Consider the following 26,183-nt stretch of genomic DNA (forward strand, 5'->3'; position numbering starts at 1 on the left):
TCTCGCGTGCTCTCGCACCGCTCGCGTGACCGGCTGGTGTGTGCGCGAAGCGCCGGCTCCCGGGGGCACGTACGGCCGGGCGCGCGCCGCTGCAAGGGGCGTCCGGGTCCCGGTCGGCGGACCCGGCCGGCGCTAGGTGCCGACGGGCGGGCCGCGGGGGTCCGGGGCGGACACAGGCGCACACGCTCCCGGAGGAGCCTTCTCTGAGGCTGCTCTTCCTCGGCCAGACGGAGAGCGGCAGTGTCTCCCCGCCCAGCGCACAGTCGCCCCGCGTCTCCCCCCGCGGCGGCTGCTCCTCCTCGGCACCGCCAGCCCCAGCGCCGCTCCGGGGCGGGCGGCGGCGGCGGCGGGACCCGCGGAGCCGCTTTGTGTGCAGCCCGACGAGGGGCGGCGGCGCAACCACCTGACAGAGGCCCGGGCGCTCGATGCACCTTCCGCCCGCATGAGGAGGAGGAGGTAAAGGCGGCGGCGGCGGCTCGGCTCCCGCCCTCGGTTGGTGGAGGGAGAGGACGGAAGGGGAGACCGGAGGGGGGGGGGGCGCGAGACCTAGGCCCGGCGGGGCTGCCCGGAGGTACCAGTAAGGCCTGGGCAGCGCCGGACGGCGCCGAGCAGTCGGAGCCGAGAGAAGCCGCCAGGGTCCCTCACCCGAAGTTGAAGGAACAAAATGTGAAGTGCAGAGCCGCGTCAGCCGCTTCCTGGCGTGGGGTTTGGGGTGGAGGGCGGCTTGTTTTCCCCTCCCGCGGGACAGGGGAGGGGCGAGAGCGTGGCGGGGACGCCCGGGGTCCCGAAGCTCGGCCCGGCAAAGGCGTTCGTCTCCCGGAGCCGCCGTAGCGTGTGGGTCCGGTTGGGTCCCTAGTTTTGCGGCCTAAGCCGAGCCCTATAGGCCTCGCGTCTCCTTTCCCGGAGGGGACCGACCGGGCGGGGACTCGGGGTTTCTCTCCGACCGAGCCGGAGCCTTGGGGGCCTCGCCAGGCTCGGGAGGATCCCAAACTTCGGACCTCGGTGCTTGGGGGTGGATTTCATTGTGAAAGGTGGAATGGGAAACTCCTGGCGCTGCCTGGCGCTTCCCGCGGCCGCGGCGGCTGGTGCTGGAGAGCCCCGTGGGTCCGGGGCTGGCGGGGCCCGCGTGAGTGGGGGTGGCGAGGCGGCCACCAGGGTCCAGGCCCGGGAGGATCGAGCGGCGGGGCCGCAGCCGAGTCTCCGGCCTCCCTGGAGAAAGCGCCCTTTGCAGATTAGAGATTTTTGAAATGAAAAAAGAGGTTACAAAGTCTCCCCTTTCTCGCTGAACTTTTGTTTTCTGACCGATAGAGGCCGGTAGAGGACTGTGAAAGAAAAGTTGTCCCCCAGGATGGACTTCACCGCGCAGCCCAAGCCTGCCACTGCCCTCTGTGGCGTCGTGAGTGCAGATGGGAAGATCGCTTACCCGCCGGGGGTAAAGGAGATCACCGACAAGATCACCACGGATGAAATGATCAAGCGACTGAAGGTAAGCATCTGGACACAGTGTTCACACTTAGACCTCTGTGGTGGGGGGTGCTCTCTCCTGTTACTGCACTGCTAGGCCTGGCCTTTACTGTGTCACCTACCAGGTTTTCTTAGGTATCTTATAGTCTCCTTTTTTACTCTCTCCGAGAAGTATTGTTCTATCTTGGCTATATCTTTGAATAGTAAGTTCTGTAGAGACATAATCATTATGGGAAATTAAAAGGAGTGTGCCTGTTTTTTCAAACATAAGAATTTAAGTGTTTCTATAACTTTTTTCTAGAAATATTTATAAGAATACTGTTCATAGTAGATTACAACCTTAAATGTAGGCAATAGTTTGCCTAGGAAAGTTCCTGTTTTCATCAGCTTCTAAGGAGACTGATTTAATCACAAGGGCATTTTATTAAATTGTCACAATTTTCTAATATCCAGAAACTTAAATATGTATTTAGTATGGTTAAACTTTGACAAAATGTACTGACTTCAAAATTCAGAATTGAAGTAAGGTGATGATTTAGGTCCACATGTTCAAAGGGGTTTTCAAGAGAGAGTATTTTAGTTCTTTTTAATAAAGTTAGCTTATTTAAAGCATGATGATCCTAAGATTAAAGTTGTAAGTTTCAGCTTAGGTTGGTCAGTTTTTTTGCTTTCTGTTGCATAGACATAGATTTTGCCCACAGCCTTACAAGATAAATGCTGTTTTTGTCAAGGGATCAACTTGATGCAGTGGTTCTCAACCAGGGCATCTTTGACACCCCACCCCCACTCCCACCCTGGAGACATTTGGTTGTCACAACTGGGGCTAGGTTGGAGCAAGGAAAGGGAAAGGTTTGAGGCAGGGAGTCCTGCTAGGAAACTGTTAATAGGAACGTAGGTGAAAGATGTTGAAATCTTGAAGTGGGGCTGTGGTAGTGAGAAGAGAGGTAGGGAAGGATCTAAGAAATGTTTCCTACTTAGAAATCAATTAGACTTGGTGGGAGGTGCGGGAAGAAACAATGTTGATAGTATTTCTATCTTGGGCAACTTGATAAAGTGTATTTTTAGGGAATCATCTTGCCTCTTTGTTCTTAGAGCTTAGTGTAGTGCCTAGTAAGTGTTTACAATGTTGTGAGTGTTTAATGAATATTTAAAGTATTCCTGTAGCTTAGTTTTTATTTTTTATTTTTTTAAATTTTCTTTTCAACGTTTATTTATTTTTTGGGGGGACAGAGAGAGACAGAGCATGAACGGGGGAGGGGCAGAGAGAGAGGGAGACACAGAATCAGAAACAGGCTCCAGGCTCTGAGCCATCAGCCCAGAGCCCGACGCGGGGCTCGAACTCATGGACCGCGAGATTGTGATCTGGCTGAAGTCGAACGCTCAACCGACTGCGCCACCCAGGTGCCCCTAGTTTTTAAAATCTAATTAGATTCTGCAATTTGTTGCCTCTTGGGAAGGAAGAGGACACAATAGCTTCCATTAAAATAAACTTGATACTAGGTATATGTGAAGTGAGGTGCTTGATTGATGCTCCTTAAGGTTATATTGAATGTTTGGAGATGCTGAAAAATTATGAAATACAAAGCTGTTAAGTATAGATCTTTTAATCTTTATTTTCATATTAAGAATATTGAAATCTTGATTTCTGGTGATGGATAATCTGGTTAAAAAAGAGTTACCACAAGCGTCTGGCTTCGGCTTGCGTCATGATCTTGCAGTGTGTGGGTTCAAGCCCCAAGTTGGGCTCTGTGCTGACTGCTCGGAGCCTGGAGCCTGTTTCAGATTCTGTGTCTCTCTCTCTCTCTCTCTGCCCCTCCCCCGCTCCCGGCCCCCCCCCTCAAAAATAAATAGACATTAAAAAAAAAGAGTTACAACTGTATGTACTTCTGTGCTTGAAAGTAGATTATCAGAAATACTGTTATATAAATGGGCATATGACCAAGTTTACAATGAGCATTAGGTTAGAATATCTTTTTTTTTTTTTCTTTTTAAAGTGTATTTTTGAGAGAGAGTGAGCATGATCAGGGAAGGGGCAGAGAGGCAGGGAGACAGAATTTGGGCTCCATGCTGTCAGCACAAAGCCCAGCATGGGGCTCAAACCCAGCAACCAGTGAGATCATGACCTGAGCCTAAGTCCGATGCTCAACCAACTGAGCCACTGAGGTGCTCCTGGGTTAGGATATCTATTTCTTATGAGTTCTTGTGGAAGTTAAAATTAACATACATATGAACCATTTTGAATATCCTGCTAAAATTTTGCTTTTCTTAGGTGCCTGGGTGGCTTAGTCAGTTAAATGTCCACTCTTGGTTCAGGTCATGATCTTGCAGGTTCTTGAGTTCAAGCCCCAAGTCAGGCTACAGCTCAGAGTCTGGAGCCTGCTTCAGATTCTGTGTCTCCCTTTTCTCTCTGCCTCTGCCCTGTTCACACTCTGTCTCTCTCAAAAAAAGTAAATAAACATTAAAATCTTAAAATTTTTTTTTAAATTTTCTCAACAGTCTTATGATTTTGCTTTTCCCCTGTTTTTCTAAATCTGTTTTGACTTTGTACTTTCTAGGAATCCCTGGTTGGTTAAAGTAGTACTGTCTCATAGGAAGTGGAGATTTTTAACAGTGTTTAACTATTTTTGATAATTTTTGTGTTTATTAGACCATTATGCACCACTATTATAAATTCAGTAGTTTTTTTTATTATAGCAACAATGTTCAAATGCTGTATAAATACAAACAGGGCTTAAAGGCAGGTAAAATCTTGGTCAGTGGAATTCAGAGATGTTTGGTCCATTCTCTTCAGTATTCAAGAATGGAACAAGCATTTTTACAAGAGAACCGTAATTGTGGACTTACAAAGATGTTTAAAGAAATTTTGGAACTCCCCATATTTCACAGAAGAGAAAATTCGGCCCAAAGTGGCCAAGTAACATGCACCAAGATCAGTCATAGAGCAACTAAATGGCAGAGCCAGAACAATAGCATCATATTTATTTTCATTCTTATAGCTGATTTCCTTCAAAGGAATCTAAACTGAGTAGAACTAAGAAGTTGTGATTTTTATTATGCATTTGAAAATGGTAAAGTGAAAAGAGAAAGGAGTCTAAGTTAATTTGCTGTTTTGCAAGATGTAGGACAGCATTTTTTTTAACATTAGAAAGTATTATGATGGTTTGAAACTTTCTTGAAAGTAGTTCTTAGAGTAGGTCTTTGGAATTGCTAAAACACTTAGATACATTAGAAGCTTTAATTTCAGGGGCACGTGGGTGGCTCATTTAAGCATCCAACTCTGATTTTGGCTCAGGTCATAATCTCGCTGTCAGATTGAGCCCTGCTTTGGGCTTCAAGCTATGCGCTGGGCGTGGAGCCTGTTTAAGATTCTCTCTCTCTCCCTCTCACCCTCTCCCATTTGCTGGCACATGTGCTCTCTCTCTGTCTGTCTCTCTCAAAAAAAAAAAAAAAAAAAAAAAAAGCAAGTTTTAATTTCAGCTTCTAAGGAATTCACATATTCTTATGTCCAATCACACTGGCCTTCTGTCACTTCCTTGTACATGCCATGTTCATTTCTGCCTAAACTGATTCCACATTATGTGATCCATATGTGTACCCGTCTCAACTTCATGTGTCATTCATTTGTTCTTCTGTCACTCATTTGTTCTTCTTAGAGGAGGTCTCTTAGATTTCCCATTAACATATTTTTCTAATTCCTTCGTATCACTTATTACAGTTATGATATACATTTATGCATATGTGTATTGGGTTTGTCTCCCCAACTTGTATGTAATCTTTGTGAATACAAGGACCATGTCTGTTTACTTTTATACCCTGCCAACTCCCAAATTTAATGCCTGGAACATAGGTGCCCAACAGATACTTGTTCAGTGAATGAATGTTGGATTAGAAAAGATAGTAATAGAATAGAGAAATAATTTTGTTTTTGAAATAGGATAGTTTGAAAATATTGTGAATGGCAACCAACTTTTTATCAGAGATTATATACCAGAGATGATAATGTAGATATGTAGAATTTTAGAACCAAAAGGTAGCTTAGAGGTTATTTGGTTTTGTCCTGATTTTCCAGATGAAGAAATGGAGTCTGAGATGTTGTGACTAACCCTAGTTACAGAAAGCTGAAAATGATTATTAACAGTTTTGTTATTTAGGGTTGCCTGGCTGGCTGAGTTGGTAGAGCATGCAACTCTTTTTTTTTGTTGTTGTTAATGTTTTATTTATTTTTCAGAGAGAGGCAGAATTGGGGGGTGGGGGGTGGGAAGAGGCAGAGAGAGAGGGAGACACAGAATACAAAGCAGGGTCCAGGCTCTGAGCTGTCAGTACAGAGCCCAACGCAGGGCTTGAACTCACCAACTGTGAGATCATGACCTGAGCCAAAGTCAGATACCTAACCAACTGAGCCACCTGACACAGAGTATGCAACTCTTGACCTCAGGGTTGTGAGTTCAAGCCCCATATTGGGTGTGAAGCCTACTTAAAAAAATAATAATAATATATAAACAGTTTTGTTGCTTACATATGGTACAATTATATGCTGTACAAAAGTTAGTTATCTGTTAGAAAGGATAGCAGGTAGCTTACTACTAAGGTTACATTAAGCATCAAGATCAATAGTTCACAAATGGCCTGCCTTCTATATAGTTAAGGATTCTGAAACTAATGTAGCAGTCATGTCTGATAACTTTTATAACATATTCAAATACACCTATAAACAGTGTTGTACAAAGTTCCATTAAGTGCTTCTGCCCACAATTTGTTATATGCAATCTGTCTCATATCATATATTACCAGAGAACTACATGCTATTCACATTTTGTTCATTACTTGCTTTTTTGGAAATGGGAAGTCCTTGATAAGGCTTGGTTTTTAGAGAGAGGGGCGGGCAGGTTAAAGATTGTTTCTTTTTTTTTCTTTTTTCTTTTTAAGTATGTATGTTTTTATTTAAGTAACCTCTACTCACAGTGCCAAGATCGAAGAGTCATATGCTCCTCTGACTGAGCCAGCCAGCTGCCCCAAAGATCGTTTCTTATGTCCATTTCTTATTACCTGGTCTTAAGAGCTCAGTACCCCCAGACAGTTCTCTGGCTATTAACTCCATACCCAAATCTGCCATATTCTTTTTTTCACAGAAATCAAAATTTTTATTACTTTGGTGCTAAGAATTAGGAAAGATAAAGTAATAGGGTTTTATTGTTGTGAATATGTCCCCCATTTTTCTCCCACCAGCTGTTATTTCTGTGTTTTTGTATTTTTCTGTCACTTTCCTCTATGTGTCCACAATTCCCCTCTGCCCCACACTCTCACTTTTGCTTTCTGTAGTATGCCTTGTTTGATATAGTTAGGAATTAGGATATAGAGTGCTTGATTAAGGTAGAGCATCACTCTTTTCTCATCAAATGTAGGTTGGGAGAGGGGAGGAATAGATTAGAGGCAGGAAGGCCATGAAATCTTTTCCTTTCTTTTCCTCCAAGTGGACCCCAGAAATACATACTTTGGTTATAATTATTTTCACTTCCATGAAAGAATTTTATTTATTCCTAAATGCCACATAGGATGCTAATTTTACATATAATTCAGTATGTAACTTCTAGTCTCAGTTCTGTCCATGTATCATATTTTAATATTTGTTTTAATGCAAAAGATTCTGCTAAGAAATTAAAAAATTAAATAGGCAGGGTGCCTGGTGGCTCAGTCAGTTAAGTGTCTGACTCCTTTGATTTCGGCTCAGGTCATGATCTCACCATTTGTGAGATCGAGCTCCATATCAGGCTCTGCGCTAATAGCAAAGAGCCTGCTTGGGATTCTCTCTCTCCTTCTCTCCCTCTCCTCCTTCCCTGCTTGTGCACTTGCTCTCTCTTAAAATAAGTAAATAAATATTTTAAAAAATAGGCAAGATTTCTTAAAATGAACTCCTAAAATATAGCCAATGTGTATTTGTGAAGTAATACTAACTGTAGCACAGTTCTTATTTTAGACTTCCATTTGCATAGAGGAACTATTCTGGTCATTTGCTGCTGTGTAACCAACACCCCAAACCTAGTGTTTAAAAGAGCAAGTAAGGGGCGGGGGACAAAATAAATATAACATAAATTTTATCATTTCAGTCATTTTTAAGAGTACAGTTTTGTGGTAACAAGCACATTCACATTGTTGTATAACCATCACTACCGTCCATCTTCAAAACTTTTTCATGTACCCTAACTGAAATTTTGTATCTATTAAACAGTAACTCCTTAATTCCCCCTTCCCCCAGCTTAGGCGACCACCTTTCTACTTTGTGTCTCTGAATTTGACTACTCTTAAGAGCCTAGTATAAGAATCATACAATATTGTCCTTTTGTGACTAGCTTATTTCACTTAGGATAATGTCTTCAAAGTTCATCCACATTGTATGTATCAGAATTTACTTTTTAAGGCTGGATAATATTCCACTGTGTACATGTGTGTGTCTGTGTGTGTGTATGTATGAAACCACTTTTGTTTATTCATTTGTGGACACTTGGGTTGCTTCTACCTTTTGACATCTGTGAGCAAATTTTCTTGTTAACAATTTTGTGAATCAGGAATTTGGGTAAGTATTGGCTTAGCTTGATGATTCTTCTCTACATTGCTTACTGTGCTCATTCAGTAGTATCCGGCTGGTGTCTAGACTGGTCTAGAAGATCCACACTGACTTCTCAAACAGTTGGTGCCTTGGAAGGAACAGCTGTAAGGCTGAACTCAGCTGTGCTCTTTTTTCCTATCTATGATGTAATCTTTGGGCTTCTCTGCATGGTTTCAGGGCTCTAAGACACTGTGGAGGAAGTTGCCGGTACTTTTTAAAGGCTTGGTTCAGAACTGGCAATGTCATGTCTACCTTACTTTAATGGTTAAAGTAGTTGTGGCCCAATCTACATTCAATAGGAGAAAAAAATGATTGCTTCTCAATGGAAGAAGAAAGGAATTTGTAGCCATCTTTAATCTACCACAGGAGCTCTTATGACAAATTAGAGTATGCTAACTACAAACTTTGTAGCTGTATTCATAAATTTGAAAAACACTTAATTTCAAAAACAGTAGTATATATCTGCAGCCAACTTGCTAAATTTGTAAAGTTTATTTTAAATACTGTAGGAAAAATTTGTAAGAATTGTTTTTTTTTTTTTTTAATAAATGGGGAGCACCTGGGTGGCTCAGTTGGTTGAGCATCTGACTTCAGCTCAGGTCATGATCTCACGGTTCTTGAGTTTGAGCCCCACATTGGGCTTTGCACTGACGGTGCCAAGCCTGCTTTAGATTCTCTGTTTCCCCCTCTCTCTGCCCCTCCCATGCTCACGTTCTCTCTCAAAAATAAATAAAACATTTTTAAAAATTAAAAAAAAAATTTTATATGTGCTAGTTAGAGAAAAATTATGGGAGAGTCTCATGTTTGATCTTAAAATCCTGTTTCTTTTATTATTTGAATTTTTACTAGAGAGTATTTCTGCCTAATTATGATGATGATTTTTCCAGTGCTACCCCCTTTTTAGGAATTATCTAAAAAGAATTATCTCAACTTTTTTGGGGGGTGCCTGAGTTGCTTCGTTGGTTGATTGTCCCACTTTTGATTTTGGCTCAGGTCATGATCCCAGGGTCATAGAATTGAGCCCCAGGTTGGACTCTGCACTGAGCATGGAGCCTGCTTAAGATTCTCTTTCTCCCTCTACCGCTCTCCCCCACTTGGCTCTCTCTTTCTCTTTTTATTTATTTATTTTTATTTATTTATTTATTTTTTTAAATTTTTTTTTTTAACGTTTTTATTTACTTTTGGGACAGAGAGAGACAGAGCATGAACGGGGGAGGGGCAGAGAGAGAGGGAGACACAGAATCGGAAACAGGCTCCAGGCTCTGAGCCGTCAGCCCAGAGCCTGACGCGGGGCTCGAACTCATGGACCGCGAGATCGTGACCTGGCTGAAGTCGGACACTTAACCGACTGCGCCACCCAGGCGCCCCTCTCTTTCTCTTTTTAAAAAGAAAAAGATTTACCTCATCTTTTTATTTTGAGACATTTCAGACTTCTGGAGAGTTGGAAAACATTGTACCTTCAACACCCATATCCCTTCACTTAGATTTACCAATTGTTAACATTTTGTTACTTTTGTTTGCTTTTATGTTTCTCCATATACACGCACCCAGAGGGAGACAAACCTACACTTTTTGTTTGAGAGCTACCTGCAGAAATCATGACATTCTGCCTGTGAATGCTTCAGCATTCTTCTTAGAATAATGATCATTATCACACTCAAATTGGTACAGTTATCTGTTATACTATCCATAATAAAATTCTCCCAGTTGCCCTAAAAATGACTTTTTAAGAGTTGGGTTTTTTTCCTCCATCCAAGTTCCAGTATAGGATCATTTGCATTTGTAATGTTTCTTTAGTCTACTTTAATCTAGAAAGTTCTGTCACTGTTTTTGGAGGGGAGAGTTATTTACGATGTGACATTTTTGAAGCATTTGCCTTATAGGAGTTCCATAGTCTATTTTTGTCTCATTGCCTCATGCTTAGATTCAGGTTGAACTTTTTTTAGCAAGTACTTTACCACGCAAGTGGTAATGTATAGTTAGTTGCATCATCAGGAGGTGTAAAATGTCATTTTATCCAGTTGGTTTATGCTAAATTTGATCGCTTGGTTACAGTTGGTCAACTCTTTACATTGTAAATGTACCTTTCCCCACTTTGCAATTAATAAGGAATGTTTAAGGTGGCAGTTTGATTTGTTTTCCAGCAATTACTTATCTGATTTAGCATCTACTTTGGTTGTTATAAAATGTCACCTTTTTTGACTCTATCACTCCTGCTACATGTGTAGATTCTATCATTCCTTCTACATCCGTAGAGAAGAGCCTGCCCCCACTCCCCTTTAATTACTCATAAGGGCTCCTGGCTGGCTCAGTCCGTCAAGTGTCCAACTCTTGATTTCAGCTCAGGTTATGATCTCATGGTTCGTGAGTTTGAGCCCTGCATCAGGTTCTGTACTGACAGTGTGGAGCCTGCTTGAGATTCTCTCTCTCCCTCCCCCACAGTGTCTCTCTTTCTCTCTCTTGCTGTTTCTCTCTCAAATAAATAAACATTAAATATTAAAAAAAAAATAGTCATGGATTCTTCATTCAATGCATTATAATATATTACTATCTTCATTCTCTTTGAGAGACAAATTATCCCAAAATGAGCATGCTGGCTTTGGTGTCCTTTTGAAACATCTAGTATCTTTTTGACATGTCTCTCTGAGTCTTTCAGCACTCCTTTTTTTTTTTCTGGTACAAGTTGTTCACCTTGTGCTTTCTTGCCCCAGATTTGGATAGCTCATTTTTTCCAGAGAGGCCTATTTCCATTTTCAGTAGAGAGTGGTGTTTATAAACCAAGGTCTAGGCATTGGCATCATGTTCACATTGGTAGTAGGATTTAATTTATCCAGGTCCTTTCAGTGTGTAGACCTAAGAAATGTACATAAATACTTTAAACCATGTATTCATTCTGTTTAATTAAAATCCAACACTGCAGGGGCACTTGGCTGGAACAGTTACAGAGCATGCAACTTTTTTTTTTTTTAAGTTTATTCATTTTGAGAGAGCACACGTGTAAGTAGGGGAGAAGCAGAGAGAGAGAGAGAGAATGAGCAGGGGAGGCGGGGGAGAGAGTCCCAAGTAGGCTCTGCACTGCCAGTGTGGAGCCTGATGGGGGGCTCAAACTGATGAACCATGAGATATGACCCTGAGCTAAAATTGGGTGCTTAACCAACTGAGCCATCCAGGCACCCTTAGAGCATGCAACTTTTGATCTTGGGATTGTGAGTTCAAGCCCCACCTTGGGTGTAGGGCTTACTTAAAAAAGAAAAAGAAAAAAAACCCAGCACTGCAGTTTTTCTTAAACTTCTCCATTTCCTATTTGTTGGTTTTTTTTTTTAATTTTTTTAATGTTTATTTTTGAGAGAGAGAGAGAGAGCACGAGCAGGGGAGGGGCACAGAGAGAGGGAGACACAGAATCTGAAGCAGGTTTCAGGCTCTGAGGTGTCAGCACAGAGCCCAACGTGGGGCTTGAACTCATAGAGTATGAGATCATGACCTGAGATGAAGTCAGATGCTTAACCAACTGAGCCACCCAGGCACCCCTCCATTTCCTATTTGTATCATCCTTTTCCTACAGTATAAACCCTGTTTTCCCTTAACTTTGATAAATTTGTTTTCTTTGTACTACCTTAATCTAAGCTCAAGAAAAAATTCAGTGCTATACCAGTATCCCTTGCAAGATTTTTTTGCAGTTTTTTTGTCCCCCTAGGGTTGTACAGAGTACCATATTTATTAGTTACTTGAATTTGAATTCTTTTGTATGATTATGTTATCAGTTTTATATATATACACTTGGTTTCTGTTTGTATTCAGTTTTTATTTTAGGAGAGAGAGAACACAAGCAGGGGAGGGGGCAGAGGGAGAGGGAAAGAGAATCTTTAGAGCCTGATGCAAGTGTCAATCCCGTGACCCTGGGATTGTGACCAGAGCCGAAATCAAGAATCTCCTGTTCAACTGACTGAGCCATCCAGGTGCCCCTGTTTGTATTCAATTTTTATACATACATGTATAACTTAACTCTTTATTTCCACTGATAAATGTAATCTTTGCTTGATTTTTCCTTATTGTACTGAAAAACACATAACATAAAATTTATCATCTTAATCATTTTTAAGTCCACAGTACAGCATCGTTAACTATGTGCATTTAAAATATATATATATATTTATTTTGAGAGAGAGAAAGCAAGCGAGGGGCAGAGAGAGGGGGAGGGAGAGAGAACCCCTAGCCAGTTCCGCACTGTCAGTGCAGAGCCGGACCTGGGGCTCGAACCTACAAACTGTGAGATTATGACCTGAGCCAAAATCAAGAGGTGCCCCTGTGCATTTTTTGTGTGCCTCCCTCTGCCCCTTCCATGTGCACATTGTTAATACAACAGATTTCTGTAACTTTTTCATCTTGCAAAACTGGAACTCTGTACCCACTTAACTCCTTTCCCCCTCAGCCCCTGGCAACCATCATTCTGTTTTCTGTTTGTAAGAGTTTGACTGCTTTAGATCCCTCATATAAGTACAATCACACAGTATTTGTCTTTTTGTGCCTGGTTTATTTCACTTAGCTCATGTCCTCAAATGTTAATAATAAATTGATGCCAAATTATTAAGTTTAATACTTGAAAAGTAAGTTCAGTGGCAATGTGTAATTGTCCTATAATTTCAAATGTCTGAATTAAATATCCTTCATCTAGACATTATAAAATAAGTAGAAGTAAATTTTTCATTGTACAGAAAGAAAATCATTGAATAAAAATGTTTAAAGGATGAGTGAGCATGTATAAGAAGACTAGTTTGTTTTTGGCAGAAGTTTAGAAATTGGTTTTCTTCTTGAAGCATGTACCTAAATTGCTTTGAAAAAAAGTGGTAGAAATCATCAGGCAGTAATGAAATGAAATTGATTTTAGATCTCTTGGGAGTAATGTTAAATAATTTTGTTTATTATATTCATTTATTTTAGGTGATATCAAATTTTTAACATTATAACATACTGTTGCTGTCTCAATTCTTTATATTTTTCTATACTTTTTTATTAATCACTTAATGCTTTTTTTAAATAGACTATTTTTTAAGAGCAATTTTAGTTCATAGCAAAATTAAATAGAAAGTACAGAGTTGGGTGGCCCAGTTGGTTGAACATTCCACTGCTCTTCAGGTCATGATCTCACAGTTCATGTGTTCAAGCCCCACATCAGGCTTGCTGCTGGCAGTGCAGAGCCTGCTTTGCATCCTCTGTCCCCCCCTCTCTTTGCCCCTGCCCTGCTTTTGTGAGCACACACACTCTCTTTCTCCTTCAAAAATAAATAAACCTAAAAAAAAAAAAATACAGAGTTCCCAAAAATTTTGTCTGCCCTCCTATCTCCCCGTCTTTTCCCCACCTCCTCCTCCCCATACATCTAGTGCCAGAGTAGTATGTTTTGTTATGGCTGGTGGACATTAACACATCATCATCACCCAGAGTCCATATTCCTTTTTTAAATTTTTCTAAATAAAATTTTGATTATATTATAAATGTATTGTTTTCATTTTCATTGATTGATACGGAATGAGTATATCCATATTATTAAATAATCCCTTAAAACATTTTTTTTTTAATATATGAAATTTATTGTCAAATTGGTTTCCATATAACACCCAGTGCTCATCCCAAAAGGTGCCCTCCTCAATGCCCATCACCCACCCTCTCCTCCCTCCCACCCCCCATCAACCCTCAGTTTGTTCTCAGTTTTTAACAATCTCTTATGCTTTGGCTCTCTCCCACTCTAACCTTTTTTTTTTTTTTTTTTTTTCTTCTTTCCTTCCCTTCCCCCATGGGTTCCTGTTAAGTTTCTCAGGATCCACATAAGAGTGAAACCATATGGTATCTGTCTTTCTCTGTATGGCTTATTTCACTTAGCATCACACTCTCCAGTTCCATCCACGTTGCTACAAAGGGCCATATTTCATTTTTTCTCATTGCCACGTAGTATTCCATTGTGTATATAAACCACAATTTCTTTATCCATTCATCAGTTGATGGACATTTAGGCTGTTTCCATAATTTGGCTATTGTTGAGAGTGCTGCTATAAACATTGGGGTACAAGTGCCCCTATGCATCAGTACTCCTGTATCCCTTGGATAAATTCCTAACAGTGCTATTGCTGGGTCATAGGGTAGATCTATTTTTAATTTTCTGAGGAACCTCCACACTGCTTTCCAGAGTGGCTGCACCAATTTGCATTCCCACCAACAGTGCAAGAGGGTTCCCGTTTCTCCACATCCTCTCCAGCATCTATAGTCTCCTGATTTGTTCATTTTGGCCACTCTGACTGGCGTGAGGTGATACCTGAGTGTGGTTTGTATTTCCCTGATTTGTATTTCCCTGATAAGGAGCGACGCTGAACATCTTTTCATGTGCCTGTTGGCCATCCGGATGTCTTCTTTAGAGAAGTGTCTATTCATGTTTTCTGCCCCTTTCTTCACTGGGTTATTTGTTTTTCGGGTGTGGAGTTTGGTGAGCTCTTTATAGATTCCCTTAAAACATTTTTTAAAAGAATTTATTTTTTAGAGCAATTTTTGTTTCACAACAAAATTGAAGGAAGGGAAGGTATAGATTTCCCATATACACTAAATCCAGTAAAACCTTGAATTGTGAGTAACTTGTTCTATAAGTGTTCTGCAAGATGAGCATACATTTCTAATAAATTTTAACTTGATAAACGAGGGATGTCTGGCAATATGAATGTCACATGATCACAATTGAGCCAGTGGTTCTTGAAATTTGCTTTGATATATGGTGCTTTGGATTACAAACACGTTTCTGGAATGAAATATGCTCACAAACCAAGGTTTTACTGTACCTCCTTCCCCCCACATGCATGACTTCCCCCATTATAAGTATTAGTCACCAGAATGGTACGTTTGTTATCAACAATGAACCCATGTTGACACATCATAGCCACCCAAAGTCCATAGTTTACCTTAGGTTTACTCTTAGCATTGCACATTCTTTGGGTTTGGACAAATGCATATTGACATGTATTCATCTTTACGATAACATCTAGAGTATTTTCAGTGCCCTAAAAATTGTCTGTGCTATGCTAACTAACTTGGATGTAAATTAAAAAATAAAATAGTGCCATGCTTATATATCCTTCCCCCCTTCATATATATATTTTTTACCATGGAAAATCTCAAATGTTTATTATTTATGTATTACTTATTTTTTTTTTTTTTTTATCTAAATTGAATTGTTCTCTTAATCCTTATTTTGACTTCTCTTACTTGGCCAAAATGGAAGTCTGAGTGCCAAACTTACTGATTTTAACTGGATGCAGAAGGTTGTTTGTTTGTTTGTTTGTTTGTTTGTTTTGAGAGAGAAAGAGGGCATAAGTGAGCAAGGGGCAGAGAGAAGGGGAGAGAGAGAGAAGCCCACAAGGGGCAGAGGGAGAGAGAAATGGGGCTCACCCGCTTTAAAACAGGGCTCATGCTCACCCAAAGTGGGGTGGATGCAGAAGATTTTAAATCTTGGAGATAATGCGCATACTTTAATCTACATTAGTGGTTCTTAGATTTGTAGAATTCTTAAATATTACCTGGGGCACTTGGGTGGCTCAGTTAATTGGGTGTCCAACTCTTGATTTTGGTTCAGTTCATGATCTCACTGTTGTGGGATCCAGCATCGCATGGGGCTCTGTGCTGACAGTAAGGAGCCTGCTTAGGATTCTCTCTCTTCCTCTCTCTCTACCCCTCCCCCCCACTCATGTATGTGTATACACATGCATGCTCTCTCAAGAAAATATTTTATTTTTTTCAAAAAATATTTTTTAAAAATGTTTAAAGTGAATCTCATTCTCTCATAATAAATAAACATTAAAAACAATTAGAGGGGCGCCTGGGTGGCGCAGTCGGTTAAGCGTCCGACTTCAGCCAGGTCACGATCTCACGGTCCGTGAGTTCGAGCCCCGCGTTGGGCTCTGGGCTGATGGCTCAGAGCCTGGAGCCTGTTTCCGATTCTGTATCTCCCTCTTTCTCTGCCCCTCCCCCGTTCATGCTCTGTCTCTCTCTGTCCCAAAAATAAATAAACATTGAAAAAAAAATTAAAAAAAAAAAAATAATAATAATTAGATACCTGGTTTTAAAAAGAATTAGAGGAGCATCTGGGTAGCTCTGTCAGTTAAGCTCCTGACTTCTCATTTTGGCTCAGGTCATGATCTCACAGTCCTTGAGTTTGGGCCCCACCTTCTCGTGCTCAACGCTTGCCTTGCTGGAGCCTGTTTTGGATTCTCTCTCTCTGCTCCTCCCCCACCAAATAAATAAATAAACTTAAAAAAATTAGATTATGTGGTAATCTCCCACCCTCCACCCCCAATTTAGTAGCTTAGAGGTGGGCTCAATTTTTGCACTTTTCCCCCTATATTTTTAGTCAGTCCCTCCAGTGTTCTTGATACAGAGAATATGCACTGAGAACCCCAGAAAGATATTTTACTTACTGCTAAATTTCATATTAACTATTCTCAAAAATTTTATCTAAAGAAGATTTTTAAAATTAGTTCTAGGATTTTTACATTAAGCTTAAATTCTGCCCAGAAACAAACTTTACTCCCTAATTATTTTAAACTTAGCTCTATCCTGAAAACATTTGAATTTATTTGGAAGGCACACAACTATGTATACCATGACCTCTTTTACCTTATTTGGTGGAAGTCTATTATTTAGAACTCTTATTAATCTACATTTTGTTATACAATTTTACTAGTAGTTCTACAAATTTAATCTAGCAAAAATAATCCCTAAGGGTAATTAGCTTACAAGCTCATTTGATGGGTTTATTTACTTATGAAAGCAGACATTCTGGGTTTCCAAATGAAGTCTTCATTCTAACCTAGTCTTTCTAATTTGAGCTGATGGCTACAAATATAGCATGTTGGAGTTTTTAAAAAATTCAAATTGGTAATTTGTATATATTTTACTAATGAAGAGTTGTACTTTTTCCAAAATAGAAGGGTCAGTAAGCATTGATCTGTTTTGCATTTTCAGTAGTTTGTGGCATTCCAAAACTAATTGTTCTTATTTACATATGTGATATGATTCCTGTGGGACTTTTTTCTTTTTCTTGTGGGATTTCTGAATCATCAAAAATACAGTGTTTATGGCTTTATCACTTATCACCTCACTTTAATTATTTGCAAACTGGCAGTGCTTGAAATATATGATAGTAATTAAATAAAACATTTCAAATAGCAAATCACCCTATCCTTTAGTAAGAGGGCTGCTTTTGGGATTTTTTTCTTTTTCTTACTGTTACGTATCTTTTATGTATTTCTTTGTATTTATCTGGTATAGGGTTCTCTGAGTTTCTTGGATGAATAGTTTATCTTTCATTATGGAAAAATATTATTATCTCTTGAAATATTTCTTTTCATTTTTTTCTCTTTTCCTACTGTGCCTACAGTCTGTTCAGTAATGTTCAGCAGTTTCATATGGTTTTTGTTTACATGCTGAAATTCCCCATTTTTAATGCATGTTGTCTACCTTTTCTATTATATCTTTGAACATATTATAATTATTTTAAAGTACTTGTCTGATAGCTTTAGCATTTGGGCCATTTCTAAGTATGCTTCTACTAATTCATTTGTTGACAATGGAACTATCTCCCCTACCCCCCATCTTTTTTGATTGAATGCTGGACATGATGTATAAAAAAATACAGACTGAGGCACATAATATTTATGCACAGAAATAAACATATTTCTTTTGTCAGATTGTTAGCTTTAGAGATTGAATCAATTCTTATCTAATTGAACTGGATTTGCTATATATTGCTTTTTTGTCTGTGTGTATGTGTGTATGAATACATCTATCCATCCATCCTTTTTTAATGTATTTCAAAGTGAGTTGCATTCATCATATACTTTACCCCTAAACACTTTACCATGAGTATCATTAATTCACGGTTAGTATAGTTTTTTTGTGTGAGAGGGTAATTAATATACATATTTTAACTACTGTTTGATGAGTTTTAATAGATGCTTGTTCATGTATAACCCAAATTCTTTTTTAGGGTGTTTTTTTTTTTTTTGAGAGGTAAAAAAAGAGGGAACACACACATAAGCAGGGAAGGGGCAGAGGGAGAGAGAAAACCTTGAGCACACTCCATGCCCAGCGCAGATCCCAGCGTGGGGCTTGATGCACACAACTGTAAGATCATGACCTGAGCCAAAATCAAGAGTCCAATGCTTGACCGACTGAGCCCCGGAGGCACCCCTAACCCAAACTCTTATCATGATATGGAACATTAACATCATCCCATAAAGTTCCCTCATGCCCCCTTTTAGTTAATCCCTGCTCCTTTACTACCCCCGTAAGGGTAACCACACTTACAGTTTTTTAAAACCAAGGTTAGTTTTGGGGCGCCTGGGTGGCTCAGTCGGTTGAGCGTCCGACTTCGGCTCAGGTCGTGATCTCATGGTCCATGAGTTCGAGCCCCACATCGGGCTCTGTGCTGACAGCTCAGAGCCTGGAGCCTGCTTCAGTTTCTGTGTCTCCCTCTCTCTCTGCCTCTCCCCTGCTCATGCTCTGTCTCTCTCTGTCTCAAAAATAAATAAAAACATTAAAAAAAAAAAAAAAAACCTAGGTTAGTTTTGCTTCTTGTAAAACTTCATATAAGAACTACATAGTATGTATTTACCTGTGTGCAAGGCCTTTTTCATACACTGTAATGTTTTTGAGATTCACCCATGTATCATTCATTAGTTTGTATCTTTTCGTGGCTCCATACTATTCCGTTGTATGAATATTCCAGTTTGTTTTACCATTCTTGTATTGATGGAAATTTGGACTGTTTGTACTTTAGGCTATTGTGAATAAAGGTGCTATAAACATTTTTGTATAAGTCTTGTATTGGGCATATGCTTTTATTTATATTGGATAAGTACCTATGAGTGTAGTCATTGGATCATAAGATAGGTTATGTTTAATTTAGTAAGCAACTGCTAGTCTTTTTCCCAGAATAGTTGTACTGTTTTACAATTTCACCAACAATGTATGGTAATACTGTATTTTCAAGGAATTTGTCCATTTCTTCTAAGTTATTTGGCCACATAAAGTTGATATTCTTTTAATGTCTATAGGCTCTGTAGTAATACTCCCCTGTTGCATTCCTCATGTTGGTTCTCTTTTTAAAATTGATACGTCTTGGATGAGGTTTGTTAAATCTGTTACTCTTTTCAAAGATCTCACTTTTGGTTTTGATAATTTTCTCTATTTCTTGTTTTCTGTTGATTTCAGTTCTTTTTTTTAATATAGATTGGGTTTCCTAACAGGGTTTTCTCAACCTCTGCACTCTTGACACTGTAGAACAGGTAATTCTTTGTTTGGGGAGGGGGGTGTCTTGTGCATTGTAGGATGTTTAGCAGCATCCTACAAAAGTACCCACTAGATACCAGTTTCAGGCCCTTACCTCCCAGTAAAAACATCTAAAAATGTTTCCAGACATTGCCAAATGTCTCCGGGGGTGGGGGGGGGGGGGGGACACCAATTGGTTTGAGAACCACTGTCTTGACATAAGCTTTTTAAAGCTATTCATTTCTTGCAAAACACTGTTTTAATTGCATCTCACTAGTTACGATGTTTTCATTATCATTTAGTTAGAAATGTTTTCTCATTTTCTTTGTGATTTTTTTCTTTGACCTATGAGTTCTTTAAAAATTGTGATTTAATTTCCAAATATTTGAAGTATTTGTAAGTATCTGATTGTTAATGATTTCTAATTTCTGTGATCAGAAAACATATTCTATAAGATTACAGTCTTGGAATGTATTTTTTTGTTTTTTTAACCTAGCAATATGGCCTCACTTGGCAAGCATATCATTTGCACCTGGGAAGAATGTGTATTTTGTTTGTTGGACATAATGTTCTATAAGGTCAGTTAGTGTCCTTTTGGTCAGGGGATTGAAATGGTTATTCATCATCTAAGTCTTTACTGATTTTTACAAATTTTGGCCTGGTTCTACTGCTGAGAAAGAGTGATAAAGCCTCAACCTGTGATTGTGGAATTGTATATTTCTCCCTTAATTCTATTGATTATTTTTTCATTTATTTTATAATTCTGTTCTAAGGCACATATTGTTGGTTTTATGATTGTTAGACCTTCATAATAAGTTGATATTTTAACATTATGAAATGTTCTTGATATCTAAGCTCCACCTTTTTTATAAGTTTTTGTCTGCATTATATATTTTTCAATTTTTTTTTTTAACTAGTATGTCTTTATATTTAAAACGCATCCAGCTTATGATTGGGTCATGCTTTTTAAATTTTTTAAAACTGCTATATCCATTTGAACAATTTTTGCATTTAAATTGGAGTGTGTAAGTCACTTATATTTAATTGATGTGGTTGGATATATATCTACCATTTTGTACTGATTCTGTTTATCTGTTTGTTTTTCTCCTTTCCTGTCTTCTATCTTGCTTTTTTTTTTTTAGAATTCCATTTTAATTATCTATTGGCTTTATGGGCATACTTTTGTGTTCTGCATCTATATCTGTCTGGTTGCACAGGGATTGTAGTACACATTTTTTAATTTTTGTAGTCTACTGACTTTTTATACTGCTTTGTGTAAAATGTAATGACCTTTTATCAGTATGGGTCCATTTATCCCCCTCCCTTTATGCGACAGATATATTTGTAAACCCCACATTAAACAGTTTTGTGTATTGTATTTTTTTTAATGTTTATTTTTTTTAGAGAGAGAGGGCGCATATGTGTGAGCATGAGCTTGGGAGGGGTGGGGGGATTGTGGGGGTCAGAGGATACGAAGCAGGTTCTGCACTGACAGCAGAGAACCTGATGTGGGGCTCGAACTCATGAACCAACCATGAGATCATGACCTGAGCTGAAGTCAGATGCTTAAACAACTTCTAAGTTGGATGCTTAACCACCCAGGCACTTCAACAGTTCTGTGTATTAAAAAAAAAGAAAAAAAATTTTAATGTTTATTTTTGAGAGAGGGAGACAGAATTCAAAGCAGGCTCCATCCTGTCAGTGCAAAGCCTGACGTGAGGCTCAAACCCACAAACTGTGAGATCATGACCTGAGCTGAAGTTGGATGTTCATCCAGCTGAGCCACCCAGGTGCTCCAACAGTTCTGTGTATTTTAAATAAATTGCAGGGGAAATAGACTTTTATATTTTTGCACTTACTGCATTCCTTGGGTTTTTCATTTCTTTCCCAAATATTGGATTTTCCACCTGATGATAATATCCCTTCAGCTTGAGCAACTTTCCTTTAGTATATTTTAGTGAGGATTTGCTGAGGTAATTTTATATAGTTTTTATTTGTCTGGAAATGTCTATTTAGCCTCCATTTTTGAAGGATATTATTTTTTTGGATATAAAGTTCTGAGTTGAGAGTTTCAGTACTTTATTATTTTTTAAATTTTTTTAACATTTATTTTTGAGAGACAGAGAGTGTGAGCAGAGGAGGGGCAGAGGGAGAGGGAGACACAAAATCCGAAGCAGGGTCCAGGCTCTGAGCTGTCAGCACAGAGCCCAATGTGGGGCTCGAACCCATGAACTGTGAGATCATGACCCACCCCAAAGTCGGATGCTCAACTGACTGAGCCACCCAGGCACCCCATGAGTTTCAGTACTTTAAAGACATAATTCCATCATCTTGTGTTCTCTAGTGTTTCAGATGAGAAGTCAGTGATTATATGTATTTTTTGTTCCTTGTATGTAATCTGCAATCTCTAACTGCTTTCAAGGTACTTCTCTTTTTCTTTGATTTTCAGCAGTTTTCACTGTGATGTCTCAAAGGGTGTGTTTCTCCCATACTTGTCCTGCCTTGATATCACTGAGCTTCCTGGATCTGTAAATTTATGTCTTTAACCAGATGTAGAAAATTTTGGGGGGCGCCTGGGTGGCTCAGTCGATTAAGTGTCTGACATTGGCTCGTTGTGATCTTGTGGCTCATGAGTTCAAGCCCCACATCGGGCTCTGTACTGAAAATTCAGAGCCTGGAGCCTGCTTCGGATTCTGTGTCTTCCTCTCTCTCTCTGCCCCTTCCCTGCTCATGCTCTCTCTCTCTCTCTCTGTTTCTCTCTCTGTCTCTCAAAAATAAACGTTTAAAAAAAAAAAAAAAGAACACTTTGGTCATTTCTCTTCTGTAGAATCCAGTTACACAAGTCAGATTTTTTAATGTTTCCCTCAGATCACTGGAGCTCTATTTTTTCTCAATCATTTCTGTCTGTGTTCTTCAAATTGGATATTTCCTATTGATTTTCAAGTTTACCTACTTTTTCTTATGTCCTCTTCAACCATATGTACAGCCTGAAAAATGTAAAGTCTCAAGGACTTGGGAGATGATCTGTGTGGCATTAACATGTGTCTTCTTTTTAAAAATGTATATAATTTATATAAAGTGCATAAACCTTAAATGTAATATTCTGTTAAGTTTTATATGTGTATTTACGCACAATCATTATCCAGACAAAAGTGCAGAACATTTCTGGCACTGTAGCAGGCTGACTAGTGTTTCCTCACCAGAGATAGACACTCTTCTGATCTCTATCAAAATACATTAGTTTTGCCATCAAACTAGATACAAATGGAATCATGCAGTATCATGTCTGAGATTCAACCTTATTGTTATGAGGTGCAGTAATTTCTTTTATTTATCCATACTTTTGTTGATAGGTGTTTGGGTTAATAGTTTTTTTGCTCTTCTGAATAACAGTACTTAAACACTGTATGTGGTTTTTGGGTAGAGGCAAGGACTCCTTTATCTTAGTAATTAGACTTTTTGAAGGGCCAGATAGTAGATATTTTATGCTTTGTGAGTCAGAAGGGTACTGTGTAGGTACTTACACAATAAGGGAAGACAAATTTCCACAAATTTTTTTTTTATAATTTATTTTTAAATTTACATCCAAGTTAGTTAGCATATAGCATTTCAGGAGTAGACTCCTTAGTGCCCCTTACCCATTTAGCCCATTCCCCCATCCCATAACCCCTCCAGCAACCCTCTCTTTGTTCTCAATATTTAAGAGTCTCTTATGTTTTGTCCCCCTCCCTGTTTTTATATTATTTTTGCTTCCTTTCCCTTAAGTTCATCTGTTTTGTCATATGATATTTGTCATATGATATCTGTCATGATATTTGTCTTTCTCTGACTAATTTTGCTTAGCATAATACCCTCCAGTTCCATCTGCGTAGTTGCACATGGCAAGATGTCATTCTTTTTGATTGCCAAGTAATACTCCATTGTGTATGTATACCATATCTTTACCATTCATCTGTCAATGGACATTTGAGCTCTTTCCATACTTTGGCTATTGTTGATAGTGCTACTATAAACATTGGGGTGCATGTGCCCCTTCAAAACAGCACACCTGTATCTCTTGGATAAATACCTAGTGGTGCAGTTGCTGGGTCGTGGGGTAGTTCCATTTTCAGTTTTTTTGAGGAACCTCCATACTGGTTTCCAAAGTGGCTGCACCAGTTTGCATTCCCACCAGCAGTACAAAAGAGATCCTCTTTCTCCGCATCCTCGCCAACATCTCTTCTGATAGGTGTGAGGTGGTATCTCATTGTGGTTTTGATGTGTATTTCCCTGATGATGGGTGATGTTGAGCATTTTTTCATGTGTCGTTTGGCCATTTGGGTGTCTTCTTTGGCAAAGTGTCTATTCATGTCTTTTGCCCATTTCTTCACTGGATTATTTGTTTTTTGGGTGTTGAGTTTGACAAGTTCTTTATAAATTTTGGATATTAACCCTTTATCTGATACGTCATTTGCAAATATCTTCTCCCATTCCTGTCAGTTGCCTTTTAGTTTTGATGATTGTTTCCTTCGCTGTGCACCTTTTTATTTTGATGAGGTCCCAGTATTTCATTTTTGCTTTTGTTTCCCTTGCCTCCTGAGATGTGTTGAGAAAAAAGTTGCTGTGGCCAAGGTCAAAGAGATTTTTGCTTGCTTTCTCCTCTAGGATTTTGATGGCTTCCTGTCTTACATTTAGGTCTTTCCTCCATTTTGAGTTTATTTTTGTGTATGGTGTGAGGAAGTGGTCCAGGTTCATTTTTCTGCATGTCGCTGTCCAGTGTTCCCAATACCACTTGCTGAGGAGACTGTCTTTATTCCATTAGATCTTCTTTCCTGCTTTGTCAAAGATTAGTTGGCCGTACATTTGAGGGTCCATTTCTGGGTTCTCTATTCTGTTCCATTGATGTGAGTGTCTGTTTTTGTGCCAGTACCATACTGTCTTGATGATGACAGTTTTGTAATACAGCTTGAAGTTTGGGATTGTGATGCCTTCAGTCTTGGTTTTCTTTTTCAAGATTGCTTTGGCTATTTGGGGTCTTTTCTGGTTCCATACAAATTTAGGACTGTTTGTTCTAGCTCTTTGAGGAATGCTGGTGTTATTTTGATAGGGATTGCTCCACAAGATTTTTTTTTTACAAAACTCAAACAATAATGATTCAGTACATTTTTTTGTAATACAGGTCTATTAATGAGAAGAGTGGAATTGTTGGGGGGGGGGGAAGTAGAACTAACATTTTACTTAATTGAGGTTCAAAGTTTGTGTTCCCTATCACCAGAATTGATTTCAGATGTTCACCTATTAATGCTAATTTGTAATACAGTTTTGTGTATTTCATTTAAAAGTGTTTTTTCACAGAGCTAGACATTCCCAAATATTGATTGATACCTGTTTATGAGCATATGATTTAATTGAACATACTCGTTTGGGAGGCATTTATAGAATTCTTTTATATTCTTCTCTTGATAATTGCCTTTTAGCATGTCATTATACAGTAGATTAATTGCTTCCAGTTATAGGGTAGATGGAAGCTCCTCAGTTACAGTTTGAAATGGGCTTTGAAATGTGGAAATTTCTTGTGCATGTGCACTACAGTCCTAAAAATGCTGCTGGAATTGGAGTTTGAGCCTGGAAATAGAGCTCTCACTTTTTGTTAAAACTTTTGGCAATTACAGGAAGAAGGAGCTTGACATTTCTTGTAATTCAGCTGATGTTAGTTGTTGAAATTACTTTAATGTGTGAGCTTCACATATAAGTGCTTAACAATCCTTCAGTTATAGCTGAATTCATGGAGAAACATTACCCAGTCTGCAGCCAGAGCTCCTTTCTAAAGCCATTCAGTGTTTAAAAATACTAACAATAGGGGCTCCTAGGTGGCTCAAGTCAGTTAAACATCTGACTTTTACTCAGGTAATGATCTCATGGTTCGTGAGTTCTAGGCCCATATCCGGCTGTCTGCTGTCAGCAAGGAGCCTGCTTTGGTTCCTCTGTCCTCCTCTTTCTTTCTGCCCCTCCTCTGCTCTCTCTCTGTCTCAAAAAATGAAAATAAACATTAAAAAATTAAAAAGGGGCGCCTGGGTGGCTCAGTCGGTTAAGCGTCTGACTTCAGCTCAGGTCACGATCTCGCGGTCCATGGGTTCAAGCCCCGCGTCGGGCTCTGGGCTGACGGCTCAGAGCCTGGAGCCTGCTTCCGATTCTGTGTCTCCCTCTCTCTCTGCCCCTCCCCTGTTCATGCTCTGTCTCTCTCTGTCTCAAAAATAAATACACGTTAAAAAAAATTAAAAAACATAAAAATACTAACAACAAGTACTACTATACAAATACAACCAAGGGCTATGAGTGCTGAAAGAAGCTGAAGACTACTGGAATGACATTGGCAGGAATAGCAAGAAAAATAAGAAGAAAGTCCTTTTTCTCTCTTCCTGCCCTCTTATCACTTTGCTTCCTGTCAAAAGAAGTCTGTGCAATGTATTTTCCAGAATCCTAGTCTCATCATCAGAGAACATAGTATAGAAGGGTGGTTTTGGAGTTGACAGACATTATGTAAATAATTAGCACACCGTTCTCCTGATATTTGAATTTCCACAGAACAAGAATAATTATTTTCATGCTTTCATTTAAAAGGTACAACTATCCGTCTTTAAGAAATGAGGATGCTCTCATCTCTTTCCAGATGCTCTCAGTAGTCACATTAGCCAATCTTTGGGTGACAATATACCCAGTTCTGGGTGTTAATTGCTTTTCTAGTTAAAACACTAATCCACCTGTATAGTCTAACTTAGTCATATCTGACCTGGTGCTTATTTTTATAGACTTAGAAGCAAAGAATTGTTTT

At 39.3% G+C, this 26,183-nt stretch overlaps 1 protein-coding gene across 1 annotated transcript in view; it reads left to right on the forward strand.

Moving 5' to 3' along the window:
• The first annotated feature begins 216 nt into the window (after nt 1–216).
• Nucleotides 217–26,183, forward strand: part of PDS5A (PDS5 cohesin associated factor A) — a 134,595-nt gene continuing 108,628 nt past the window's right edge. The window contains exons 1-2 of the mRNA XM_086705211.1: nt 217–456; nt 1,309–1,486. Of these exons, the coding sequence (XP_086561337.1) occupies nt 1,349–1,486 (138 nt within the window). The 5' untranslated portion in view covers nt 217–456; nt 1,309–1,348. The remainder of the gene's footprint in view (nt 457–1,308; nt 1,487–26,183) is intronic.

This window comes from Puma concolor, chromosome B1 (assembly GCF_028749965.1).
Source record: "Puma concolor isolate L17-30 chromosome B1, mPumCon1.1.hap2, whole genome shotgun sequence".
NCBI lineage: Eukaryota > Metazoa > Chordata > Mammalia > Carnivora > Felidae > Puma > Puma concolor.